General features: G+C 45.8%; 1 protein-coding gene across 1 annotated transcript in view; it reads left to right on the top strand.

Moving 5' to 3' along the window:
- Positions 1–14,246, top strand: part of LOC132871303 (protein unc-13 homolog A) — a 91,443-nt gene that overhangs the window by 12,302 nt on the left and 64,895 nt on the right. Inside the window, exons 6-9 of the mRNA XM_060905419.1 lie at positions 2,820–2,890; positions 3,402–3,456; positions 5,480–5,509; positions 7,277–7,490. Coding sequence (XP_060761402.1) covers positions 2,820–2,890; positions 3,402–3,456; positions 5,480–5,509; positions 7,277–7,490 — 370 coding nt within the window. The remainder of the gene's footprint in view (positions 1–2,819; positions 2,891–3,401; positions 3,457–5,479; positions 5,510–7,276; positions 7,491–14,246) is intronic.

Here is a 14,246-nt window from a genome sequence, read left to right as displayed (position 1 = left end):
AAGGCCATGTTTACCACTGTGAGACATCCCCTTTTCTCTTTACAACAGTCTGTAAACGTCTGGGGACTGAGGAGACAAGTTGCTCAAGTTTAGGGATAGGAATGTTAACCCATTCTTGTCTAATGTAGGATTCTAGTTGCTCAACTGTCTTAGGTCTTTTTTGTCGTATCTTCCGTTTTATGATGCGCCAAATGTTTTCTATGGGTGAAAGATCTGGACTGCAGGCTGGCCAGTTCAGTACCTGGACCCTTCTTCTACGCAGCCATGATGCTGTAACTGATGCAGTATGTGGTTTGGCATTGTCATGTTGGAAAATGCAAGGTCTTCCCTGGAAGAGACGTCATCTGGATGGGAGCATATGTTGCTCTAGAACCTGGATATACCTTTCAGCATTGATGGTGTCTTTCCAGATGTGTAAGCTGCCCATGCCACACGCACTAATGCCACCCCATACCATCAGAGATGCAGGCTTCTGAACTGAGCGCTGATAACAACTTGGGTCGTCCTTCTCCTCTTTAGTCCGAATGACACGGCGTACCTGATTTCCATAAAGAACTTCAAATTTTGATTCGTCTGACCACAGAACAGGTTTCCACTTTGCCACAGTCCATTTTAAATGAGCCTTGGCCCAGAGAAGACGTCTGCGCTTCTGGATCATGTTTAGATACGGCTTCTTCTTTGAACTATAGAGTTTTAGCTGGCAACGGCGGATGGCACGGTGAATTGTGTTCACAGATAATGTTCTCTGGAAATATTCCTGAGCCCATTTTGTGATTTCCAATACAGAAGCATGCCTGTATGTGATGCAGTGCTGTCTAAGGGCCTGAAGATCACAGGCACCCAGTATGGTTTTCCTGCCTTGACCCTTACGCACAGAGATTCTTCCAGATTCTCTGAATCTTTTGATGATATTATGCACTGTAGATGATGATATGTTCAAACTCTTTGCAATTTTACACTGTCAAACTCCTTTCTGATATTGCTCCACTATTTGTCGGCGCAGAATTAGGGGGATTGGTGATCCTCTTCCCATCTTTACTTCTGAGAGCCGCTGCCACTCCAAGATGCTCTTTTTATACCCAGGCATGTTAATGACCTATTGCCAATTGACCTAATGAGTTGCAATTTGGTCCTCCAGCTGTTCCTTTTTTGTACCTTTAACTTTTCCAGCCTCTTATTGCCCCTGTCCCAACTTTTTTGAGATGTGTTGCTGTCATGAAATTTCAAATGAGCCAGTATTTGGCATGAAATTTCAAAATGTCTCACTTTCGACATTTGATATGTTGTCTATGTTCTATTGTGAATACAATATCAGTTTTTGAGATTTGTAAATTATTGCCTTCTGTTTTTATTTACAATTTGTACTTTGTCCCAACTTTTTTGGAATCGGGGTTGTAGCAAAGACACCAAAGATAACACTGAAGGAGCTGCAGAGATCCACAGCGGAGATGGGGGAGTATCTGTCCATAGGACCACTTTAAACCGTACACTTCACAGAGCGGGGCTTTATGGAAGAGTAGTCAGAAAAAGCCACTGCTTAAAGAAAAAAATAAGAAAACATGTTCGGAGTTTGCCCAACAGCATGTGGCAGACTCCCCAAACACATGGAAGAAGATTCTCTGGTCAGATGAGACTAAAATTGAACTTATTGGCCATTATGGGAAACACAATGTGTGGCGCAAACCCAACACTTCCCATCATCCTGAGAACACCATTCCTACAGTGAAGCATGGTGGTGGCAGCTTCACTTTTTCATTTTTTTCATTTTTTTCAGCTTCAGTTTTTCATTTACAGGGACAGGAAAACTGATCAGGACTGAAGGAAAGATGGATGGCATTAAATACAGGGCAATTCTGGAGGAAAACCTGTTTGAGTTAGCCAGAGGTTTGAGACTGGGACAAAGGTTCACATTCCAGCAGGACAATGACCCTAAACATACTGCTAAAGCTACTTTGGAGTGGTTTAAAGGGAAACATTTAAATGTCTTGGAATGGCCTCGTCAAAGCCCAGACCTCAATCCAATTGAGAACCTGTGGCATAACTTGAAGATTGCTGCGCACCAACGCAACCCATCTAACTTGAAGGAGTTGGAGTAGTTTTGCCTTGAGGAATGGGCAAAAATCCCAGTGAATCCCATATTTCTGTTTTTTTTTTATCTTAATTATTGTTTGTGTCACAATACAAAAACAGTTTGCACATTTCAAGTGGTAGGCATGTCATGTAAATCAAATGGTGCTAACTCCCCAAAAATCCATTTTAATTCCAGCTTGTAATGCGACAAAATGGGACAAACACCAAGGGGGATGAATACTTTTGCAAGGCACTGCATGTGCATGTGTGAGTAGTGTAGAGATGTGCACAGGAAATCGTATTCTCACCCACTCTTAAAGGAATTCTGGCCAATCCCACTGCAGTTAATTAGTTCTATAGTATTTCTCAAAATATAACCAAGTTCATTTATACCACCATGATCCTGACCAAGATAATGCAGTTACTGATGATGAACGAAAGTATGCGTCATGTCATGTGTCACATGAATGACCTCATATCTGACCGACCACTTTCCACACAAGAAAGTAAAACCCGCCCACTTCCATGACCTGCTGTTGGGTCCCAGTCCTGATTTCTGACGATTGTTTTTCTGTTTGTTTTTATTTTAAACACTAAAAGAGCCAAAATTTTTCTTTTTGGTTACTGAGGTTAATGTTTGGGTTAGTTTAGATGTAGGCATTGCATTAATTAGATGCATTGTCAGTGGAAGGCCGTCACAAGGCTCATAAGGCAAACGTGTGTGGATGTGTGTGTGCCCCTTGCTACAGATATCCCTGAAGAGGAAGCTCGCTACTGGGCTAAGAAACTGGAACAGCTCAATGCCATGAGAGATCAGGACGTAAGTTGATTCTCCCCTTAAAGTAGTCACATGACTCATCTCATCTCATCTCATCTCATCTCATTATCTCTAGCCGCTTTATCCTTCTACAGGGTCGCAGGCAAGCTGGAGCCTATCCCAGCTGACTACAGGCGAAAGGCGGGGTACACCCTGGACAAGTCGCCAAGTCATCACAGGGCTGACACATAGACACAGACAACCATTCACACTCACATTCACACCTACGGTCAATTTAGAGTCACCAGTTAACCTAACCTGCATATCTTTGGACTGTGGGGGAAACCGGAGCACCCGGAGGAAACCCATGCGGACACGGGGAGAACATGCAAACTCCGCACAGAAAGGCCCTCGCTGGCCACGGGGCTCGAACCCGGACCTTCTTGCTGTGAGGCGACAGCGCTAACCACTACACCACCGTGCCGCCAGTCACATGACTCACGTATTTCAAATACCATCCTGGAAATGTCATAATACAGTATGCCAATTAATCTAAGTGTGCTTGTTATTATAGTACTCATACCAGGAGCAGCAGGAGAGGCCACTTCCTGTTCCCGGGAGTCAATGCTGTGAGTTGCAGCCTTTCTTATAAAATCAATACCAAACATCCACACTCAGACTTCGGAGGAAGAGTGATAGGTTGAGTTACCTTCCAGCTTCCTGTCTATAGAAGCCCCTGCAACCTCAAATGAATCTCTATTCACCACAAGGCTTTTAGACTTGTCTGGATTATGTAATTTTACACTCACCGGATAGTGGTTATATGTATTCTGGAAGCATTTGATGTGGAATTTTGGCGTCACTTGATCTGCAAGGGTGAAGGTTCTTTCAGTAGTCATTAGTTTGTGCTGCTACTTTATGAACGCTGATGTGTAAGTAGTCATGGATAATTAAGCGCAAAATGTCTTGTTGGATTTATCACTTACAGCAGTTCGGCGCGTTCTACATGCCGGCGTCAACTGCTTGATAATTGCTTGATGAAAGAGTGGTCAGAGTGTTGATGCTCTGTGTGTGAAGGAGAAGTGTAAATGACATTCTATCCATCCACTAATTTGAGATGTGAGTATGAATGAAGTAATCGCTCCTCACGATTGCCTTACGCAGTGCTGACACAGGTCCCAGTGGCCTGGCTTACACTCAGGTGGCTTGTCATTGGCTGTAGCAAACAGCCGGAGATTGTCATTGGCTACCTGCCAAACCCACACTGTGTTAATCACAGGCTGGTGAGGCATCACAGCCATCTATGTGTGAATTCCTCCACTTGTTTAGCTGAGATGAAAGGGAGAGATCACTGGGGTGAGAAGAATAAGGAATAAAACATGACAGAATGTGCCATGGCTTGAAGGTTAGAGAAGCAGCCTTGGGCCCAAAGCATTGCTGGTTCGATTCCTGGGACTTATAGGAGAATGTGAGGGGAGTCGGGTGAATGAACAGCACTTTCCCTTCCCTCTGTATCATGGCTGAAGTGCCCTTGAGCAAGGCATCTAACCCTCAACTGCTCCCTGGGTCCTGTAGCATAGCTGCCCACTGCTCTGGGTATGTGTGTGTGCTCACTGCTCACTTGTGTGTTCACCGCTTCAAATGGGTTAAATGCAGAGGAGGAATTTCGCTGTGCTTGAGTGGACGTGTGACAAAAATAAAGGCTTCTTCTTCTGTTATATTATGAGTCATTATGAGTTACTCGTACTACCCCAAATTTTATTATTAGCTCATCCGGCCAACACATGATGAGCTTATGCCATAATGTCTTCTCCGTCGTCCGTCCTTCGTCCATCCAGCACTGTCCACATTTCACAAAAATCGCTTCTTCTCTCTCAATTCTTCACCGATTTTTATTCTTTTTGGCAGGAAGGTAGGTCTGCCTGGGATGCATATAGCTCCTACCCAAATTTGCATAAGTGTAATTAATAATGAAGATATGGAATAATTAAGCCCTAATGAGCAGTTTAACAAAAATCGCTTCTTCTTGGTCAATTCCTCGCTGTTTTGGATTCTTTCTGGCAAATAGGTCGGTATTCCTAGGGTGTATATAGTATATATAGCTTGTATATAGTGTATATAGCTTAGAACATTTATTGTGCAAGGTGGCCCACTTTAAATCATTCCTTCTGGACTAGATGGGGTCGAAATGAGTCAGGCCATCATTGATGGTCTCGCTTTTCAATGAAAGAATGTCTCGGAGTGTTTTATGTTCCCTGTGTACCACAGAAATTTGTCAATGATTGCATTTTTTTAACAATTTAAAGAATAACATGCCATACTTTTTATCCATTTCTAGTTACATTTAACCAGTGGAGGCTCACAGTGCATTTTAAATTCCATTGAAATACTAATTACCTCTTTTGAAGGCAAGTAATTAGAATTAAATCTCCACAAGCAAGGTTAAAGTGTACATGCAGACAGTGTGTCCATGATGTACAGAACTATTTCTAGTGTGCTAGATTTGCAGCAGTTCTGAATAGACATTTACTTTGATTAAGATACAGTATATACAAGTACTTTAAAGCTGGTTTGTTTATCACACAAATCAATGCTTTAGTCTGAACCAACCACAAAGCCCTGAGTGTCCTTTCTGTGTCTCCTCTCTTCCAGGTAACTGGAATTTGTGGGGAGACCAGCAGAGTGAGTCACTGTTTACTGACATTAAGCTGCATAATATGAACAAAGTGTTATTTTTGGATTGCCAAGCGCTGTAATTGAGACACAGTACCAATCCACATGACACACACTTGTTCAGGGAAAGTGCATGTGGTGGAATGGGGTTTTGATAGATTATACAAAATACCCCAAATGTAATGGGATTACTGTTCGTTAAAACATACTATGGCTAAGAAACGTCTCACATTATAATAGTAATGCAATATTGTTTTATGCTTTGAATCAAATGAAATGCTTTTTGTAACAAGTGATTGGTAATGACACTTTAGTTGATAAGGGTAATGTTCGCATTCTGGTGAACGATAATTAAGAAGATTACAAAATCATCTACAATCAATTATCATGTCTCTTTGGTTTCCACACATGTTACCCAGTTGTTTATTTTTTTTCCCTTGGAGTTAGCAAGAGCTTAACATACACTGATCAGTCATAACGTTAACCTACCAAAAGTGGTCCAAGGAAGGACAACCGGTGAACCGGCGACAGGGTCATGGGTATCGAAGGCTTATTGATTTGCACGGGACATGAAGGCTAGCCCATATGGTCCAATCCTACAGAAAAGCTACTGTAGCAAAAACTGCTGAAAAAGTTAACGCTGGCTAAAACAGAAAGGTGTCAGCATTAACTTTTTCAGCAGTTTGTGCTACAGTAGCCAGTAGCTCTCCTGTGGGATTGGACCATATGGGCTAGCCTTTGTGCCCCATGTGAATCAATGAGCCTTCAACACCCATGACCCTGTCACCGATTCACCGGTTGTCCTTCCTTGGACCACTTTTGGTAGGTACTAACTACCGCATACCAGGAACACCCCACAAGATGTGCCATTTTGGAGATGCTCATACCCGGTCATCTAGCCATCACAATTTGGCCCTTGTCAAAGTCGCTCAGATCCTTATGCTTGCCTATTTTTCCTGCTTCCAACACATCAACTTCAAGACCTGACTGTTTTCTTGCTCTCTAATACTTCCCACCACTTGACAGGTGCCATTGTAACAAGATAATCAATGTTATTCACTTCACCTGTCAGTGGTCACAATATTATGGCTGATCAGTGTATCTACAAGATCATAGCAGCTTTGAAATACATGATAAATCATCAGGTGAAAGCTTTTAAACACATTAAATACCCAGTAATATCTGAAATACCAACCATCTCCGCACGCTGCTGACTTCCATATTAAGCAGCAACCATGAAAATATCATGATAATAACCATTAAACAATATAATACATAACCTTCATGAACTTTCTTTCCAACAGCATCACCAAAAGAGCATTAGTGGATCACCCACTCACAGCATCTCACACACATACACACAGAGACCTTTGCTGATGCGTGGATTAGCAGATGGGCTTGTTGGCGAGGGTCCAGTTGGCCCGTCAGCCCATTTATCACGCCACCCCTCACCCAATCTTGGCTCTCGGCTCCAAAGCATAACACTAATAAGTACTGGAGCTTTCCTGAACACAGCACCACACTCCACTTCGGTATGAGTCACAGTCTTCCTCCTCTTCCTCCCTGAGGGCCAGATTTAGCTCTTGTGGTAATCTCATTTTGAAGGGGTAGAGTTCATTGTTTTAAAACATTCATCTCATTCTACAGGCTCTTACAAAACAGGATTTTGTTTTGTTTTGGCTTTGTCATTATATTCAGAATGTAAGTGCTGTGAATTTTATGGTGAGCATGTGTGTGAAGTTAAATCTTTTGCTAATACTCGCGTCCCACATGTAGACGAAGACCCAGATAGCGCGGTGGATGACCGGGACAGTGATTATCGCAGTGAGACAAGTAACAGCATCCCACCACCATTCTATAGCACATCACAGCCCAACGCCTCCGTCCACCAGTATCCCATGAGTCAGCAACATCGCTCCAACCGAGCCACCTACACCCGCTCTATCCACAGCTGTGACATCATCGACTACGACCACCAGAGAGCAATCAGGTAATCAGAGAGAGAGAGAGAGAGAGAGACCCTGTGCTCGAAACCACCATATTGCTCTCTGCTCTCATTTACTGTGATTGGTCCATGATAATAATTGCAAGGGGTTTGAGGTTGTAATTTATCATTTCCGTATTGATCCTGACTTCACCAAAAGGCACATTAAGGGTGTGGAGAAGACCCTTGTGAGCACCTTTTCGAAGTCCTAAATATAACTCCTGGGACTTGAAGGGAATGATCCAGTTAACTGGCGGACATTTAACAACTGATGAATCGATTCACAAACTGATTCAAGGACTCAAAGCACTCCATTTTTATGTGCTGTGTTCTTGTTTCTTTTTCAAACATGAATAAAACAAACTCCATTCCTGTAGAAGAGTGTTTCTACACTTATGATATTCAAGCTTTATGACTGTTAGACACCCAACCTTTTTTTTTTTTTGGCTATGATTCTGAACTTTTGAACTGGTCGAATTAAATCTTAAACAAATATCCACATTTGGGAAACTAATTTAAAAAAAATAAGGAAATGAGAGGAGATAATTTTATCAGATAACCAAACCCCTTGATAATCAATTCATTCTAATCCTGACGCACTCCATCAGGTTATTGCCTAGTGGTGATCATACAGTGGTGCTTGAAAGTTTGTGAACCCTTTAGAATTTTCTATATTTCTGCATAAGTATGATCTAAAACGTCATCAGATTTTCACACAAGTCCTAAAAGTAGATAAAGAGAACCCAGTTAAACAAATGAGACAAAAATATTATACTTGGTCATTTATTAATTGAGGAAAATGATCCAATATTACATATCTGTGAGTGGCAAAAGTATGTGAACCTCTAGGATTAGCAGTTAATTTGAAGGTGAAATTAGAGTCAGGTGTTTTCAATCAGTGGGATGACAATCAGGTGTGAGTGGGCACCCTGTTTTATTTAAAGAACAGGGATCTATCAAAGTCTGATCTTCACAACACACGTTTGTGGAAGTGTATCATGGCACGAACAAAGGAGATTTCTGAGGAGCTCAGAAAAAGTGTTGTTGATGCTCATCAGACTGGAAAAGGTTACAAAACCATCTCTAAAGAGTTTGGACTCCACCAATCCACAGTCAGACAGATTGTTGTCAAATGGAGGAAATTCAAGACCATTGTTCCCCTCCCCAGGAGTGGTCGACCAACAAAGATCACTCCAAGAGCAAGGCGTGTAATAGTCGGCGAGGTCACAAAGGACCCCAGGGTAACTTCTAAGCGACTGAAGGCCTCTCTCACATTGGCTAATCTTAATGTTCATGAGTCCACCATCAGGAGAACACTGAACAACAATGGTGTGCATGGCAGGATTGCAAGGAGAAAGCCACTGCTCTCCAAAAACAACATTGCTGCTCGTCTGCAGTTTGCTAAAGATCACGTGGACAAGCCAGAAGGCTATTGGAAAAATGTTTTGTGGACGGATGAAACCAAAATAGAACTTTTTGGTTTAAATGAGAAGCGTTATGTTTGGAGAAAGGAAAACACTGCATTCCAGCAGAAGAACCTTATCCCATCTGTGAAACATGGTGGTGGTAGTATCATGCTTTGGGCCTGTTTTGCTGCATCTGGGCCAGGACGGCTTGCCATCATTGATGGAACAATGAATTCTGAATTATACCAGCGAATTCTAAAGGAAAATGTCAGGACATCTGTCCATGAACTGAATCTCAAGAGAAGGTGGGTCATGCAGCAAGACAACGACCCTAAGCACACAAGCCGTTCTACCAAAGAATGGTTAAAGAAGAATACAGTTAATCTTTTGGAATGGCCAAGTCAAAGTCCTGACCTTAATCCAATGGAAATGTTGTGGAAGGACCTGAAGTGAGCAGTTCATGTGAGGAAACCCACCAACATCCCAGAGTTGAAGCTGTTCTGTACGGAGGAATGGGCTAAAATTCCTCCAAGCCGGTGTGCAGGACTGATCAACAGTTACCGGAAATGTTTAGTTGCAGTTATTGCTGCACAAGGGGGTCACACCAGATACTGAAAGCAAAGGTTCACATACTTTTGCCACTCACAGATATGTAATATTGGATCATTTTCCTCAATAAATAAATGACCAAGTACAATATTTTTGTCTCATTTGTTTAACTGGGTTCTCTTTATCTACTTTTAAGACTTGTGTGAAAATCTGATGATGTTTTAGGTCCTATTTATGCAGAAATATAGAAAATTCTAAAGGGTTCACAAACTTTCAAGCACCACTGTATAATGCTAGAATCACATCTGATCACATAAATAAGTGCCAAGGCCTCAAAGCTTTCCAGTGTACACAAGGGTTCCATTAGAAAAAGTTCAATGTAGGAGCAATTTAGAAAGTTAGAGCCAAAAGGTGAAGTTAAAGCATGTTTTGCTCAATGGTTCTAGCTGGAGGAAAAACATTTTCATTGTTTAAGCATTTTTCAGCAGCTCATTTGATGTTGGTGTCTGTGAAACGGAGCAGATGATGACAGGATCGCCTGGCCTTCTTCAGGATGTGTGTGGGTGTGTCTGTGGTACACTTTCTGCATAAAACCACTTTTTATCCGGTGCCGCTTTATGCATTTTTCAATAAACTCTGCTGGTCAGTAGTGCACGAGGATGAGAATGTATGTTAGCAAATGCAGGCATACAGGTGTACGTTAACTCAAGTATGTCTAAGTGCATGTGGGTCAGATTTTATTTGTAGGCTGGGAGGGTTTTCTCCTTCCCTTCTCCCTGTATCTGTATACCGCGAGTTGGCCGAGTGGTTAGCGTGTCTGCCTCAAGATTGCGAGTTCTACTCACGGTCGGGTCATACCAAAGACCATCATAAAAAATGGTACCTACTGCCATCTGGCAAGGCACGCTGCAATACAGATGCGAGTGGGGAGTCAAACTCTCGCAGTTACCAGAGGACTAGCCCCCCATTGTAACTTATGTAATAGGTGAGAGGCTGAGGGCTACGGAGATTGGCGCTGCCACGCAGTGTGGAAAGGACTTTGATTTGATTTTCTCCCTGTATCTAATAGGCTCATTCATCATATTTGATCCATGTGCATCTGGGCTAATTTTTGCTTAAATTAGGTTACATTTAAAAAATATAAGAAAGTTTTGGGGTTTTTTCTTTGTAGCTCCTTCCTGAATTTTGAATTTCAGCTCTGGAACATAAATTCAAAGAAGCTGTTCTTTATTCTACAACCTGGAGGCTTTTCGATCCAAAAAGCCATTGCTCAAATATATTTCTATATACATGTGTTAATTCACCTTGTGCAGGGTCGCAGCTAAGCTGGAGCCTATCCCAGCTGACTATGGGCAAGAGGCGGGGTACACCCTGGACAAGTCGCCAGATCATTGCAGAGCTGACACATTTGCTTATTATATAAAATTCTGCATGGCTTGGCATCACCCTGCCTGCAGGAATTCTTTAAATACCGTTGTAGCGCGGACAATGCGTGGGTGGAGCACAGAGGACGGCAGGACAACGTTTGGAGGGAGTAACAGCGTGTTTTATTAATAAACTTTTCAGCTTAAACGAACTCGCAGCACACAGACACACTCTCAGCCTCCACTCCCGGGTCGCGCCCCCTCTGCTCTCTCTCAGCCTCTTAAAATAGGGAGCGGTTTACTGGGAAAACACACACAAAACACAGGTTAATTACAGTCAGGTGTAGCGAATCTGCCACTCACCTTCCCCGGCTCCACCCTCCTGTCACAGACCGATGCTTGACCACGCCCCCGCTGCCACATACCCCCACCGCCCGACTCAGGCCGGGCGCCCGTCCGGCCCGCAGCCGACTCCCCCCCCCCTTGACGGGAGAGGAAGTCCGCCACGACCATCTGCGCCCCCGGCCTGTGGACCACCTTGAAGCTGAAGGGTTGGAGTGCCAGATACCAACGGGTGATCCGCGCGTTGGCATCCTTCATGCGGTGGAGCCACTGGAGGGGCGCGTGGTCCGAACAGAGGGTGAAAGAGCGCCCCAGCAGGTAGTAACGGAGGGCGAGGACCGCCCACTTGATCGCCAGGCACTCCTTCTCAATGGTGCTGTAGCGCCCCTCACGCACTGACAGCTTGCGGCTGATGTATAGGACTGGGCGGTCCTCCCCCTCCACCTGCTGGGACAAAACGGCCCCCAGCCCTCTGTCCGACGCATCCGTCTGCAACAAAAAAGGGAGAGAGAAGTCAGGGGAGTGTAAGAGTGGCCCCCCACACAGTGCAGCCTTTACCTCAGAGAAAGCCCGCTGGCACTGCTCCGTCCACTGGACCGGATCTGGTGCCCCCTTTTTAGTGAGGTCAGTCAGCGGGCTGGTGACGTCCGAATAATTAGGTATAAACCTACGATAGTAGCCAGCCAGCCCCAGGAACTGTCTCACCCCCTTTTTGGTCTTGGGCCTCGGGCAGGCCGCAATCGCTGCAGTCTTATTAATTTGGGGACGCACCTGCCCGTTGCCCAAGTGGAAGCCCAGATACCGTACTTCCACCCGCCCAATCGCACACTTCTTCGGGTTGGCAGTGAGTCCCGCCCGCCTCAGCGACCTAAGGACGGCCCTCAGGTGTTGCAGGTGCCGCTGCCAGTCATTGCTATAAATGATGATGTCATCTAGGTACGCGGCCGCATAGGTGGCGTGCGGCCGGAGGACTCGGTCCATCAGCCGCTGAAACGTAGCGGGCGCCCCAAACAGCCCAAACGGAAGTGTGACGAACTGGTGTAAGCCGAACGGTGTGGAAAAGGCCGTTTTCTCTCGGGATAATGGAGTCAAGGGGATCTGCCAATATCCCTTCGTCAAATCCAGTGTCGAGTAAAAGCGAGCCGTGCCTAGTCGATCGAGCAGCTCATCAATACGAGGCATTGGGTATGCGTCGAATTTAGACACCGCGTTGACTTTTCTATAGTCCACACAGAACCGGACCGACCCGTCGGCCTTGGGAACCAAGACCACTGGGCTGCTCCAGTCACTGTGGGACTCCTCGACGATGCCCATTTCGAGCATGGCCTGAAGTTCTTCCCGAACCACCTTTTTTTTGTGTTCGGGTAGTCTATAAGGGCGGCTACGCACTACCACCCCCGGGGGCGTCTCTATGTGGTGTTCTATGAGGTTCGTGCGACCGGGCAGGGGCGAGAACACATCCGAAAACTCGGCCTGCAACTGGGCGACCTCCGCGAGTTGGGTCGGGGAGAGGTGGTCTCCACAGGGGACCGGAGAGGTACGTGATGCCAATGACCCTTTGGGGACCTCCGGCCCCAGCTCCGCCTTCTCCGGAACTACCGACACCAACGCCACGGGGACCTCCTCATTCCAGAGTTTCAGCAGATTGAGGTGGTAAATCTGTAGCGCCCCCTCCCTGTCCGTTCGCCTAACCTCGTAGTCGACGTCCCCGACTCGCCGTGTGACCTCAAAGGGTCCTTGCCACTTGGCGATTAATTTGGAGCTCGATGTGGGCAACAGGACGAGTACCTTCTCTCCCGGAGTGAACTCTCTAAGGCGCGTGCCCTTGTTGTACAGGCGGACTTGCCGTTCCTGGGCCTGCCGCAAATTCTCCTGAGTTAGGTGGGTGAGCGTGTGGAGTTTTGCGCGCAGATCCATAACGTACTGAATTTCGTTTTTGCTCTGTGAAGGTCCCTCCTCCCAATTTTCCCGCAGTACATCTAAGATGCCGCGCGGCTTACGCCCGTATAATAATTCAAACGGGGAAAACCCCGTGGAGGCTTGGGGAACCTCTCGCACTGCAAACAACAAGGGTTCGAGCCACTTATCCCAGTTACGTGCGTCCTCACTTACGAATTTTTTAATAATATTCTTGAGGGTGCGATTGAACCGTTCAACTAAACCGTCCGTCTGTGGGTGATAAACGCTGGTGCGGATCGGCTTAATACCTAGTAGCCCATACAGTTCGCTCAGTGTTCGTGACATAAACGAGGTGCCTTGGTCAGTCAGAATCTCTTTCGGGATTCCAACCCGGGAGATGACGTGGAAGAGGGCCTCTGCAATACTGCGTGCTGAGATATTGCGAAGAGGCACCGCTTCCGGGTATCGCGTTGCATAGTCCACCAGGACTAATATAAAGCGGTACCCTCGTGTTGACCGATCTAATGGCCCAACGAGATCCATCCCAATTCTTTCGAACGGGGTCTCGATTAATGGTAGGGGGCGCAAGGGCGCTTTTGGAATGGCCGCTGGATTCACTAACTGGCATTCGCGGCACGCCGTACACCACTTACGGACGTCGCCGCGAATCCCCGGCCAATAGAATCGGGCCATTATCCGGGCGAGTGTCTTATCCTGCCCGAGGTGTCCAGCCATGGGATTAAAGTGGGCCGCCTGGAATACCAATTCCCGGCGGCTCTTTGGAATTAATAACTGGGTGACTCGCTCTTTCGTCTGAGTGTCCTGCGTCACTCGATATAATCTATCCTTCAAAATGGAAAAATAGGGGAAGGACGGGGTGGCGTTCGGCTGGAGCGTTTGACCATCGATTACTCTCACTTGGTCAAACGCGTGTCGCAGAGTCTCGTCTCGCGATTGTTCCAGTGGGAAATCCGCGAGGGATTCCCCAATAGAAAGAGGAGGGGCCGGCGGCTCCTCCCCCTGTCGCGGAGGTGACGTAGACGGCTCTGCGACCGCCGCTCCAGCCAAAGCGACACCGGGACCCTCCCCCGTCAACCGGCAGGACCCACTCTTTACTAGGCGTGCCATTAAACCCCGAAATCCCGGCCAATCGGTCCCCAAGATCAAAGAGTGGGTAAGGCGAGGATTAACCGCCGCCTTCA

Source organism: Neoarius graeffei, chromosome 23, assembly GCF_027579695.1.
Source record: "Neoarius graeffei isolate fNeoGra1 chromosome 23, fNeoGra1.pri, whole genome shotgun sequence".
NCBI classification, from domain to species: Eukaryota; Metazoa; Chordata; class Actinopteri; order Siluriformes; family Ariidae; genus Neoarius; species Neoarius graeffei.
Note: the sequence above shows the minus strand (reverse complement) of the source record. Positions and strands in the feature narration are given on the sequence as shown.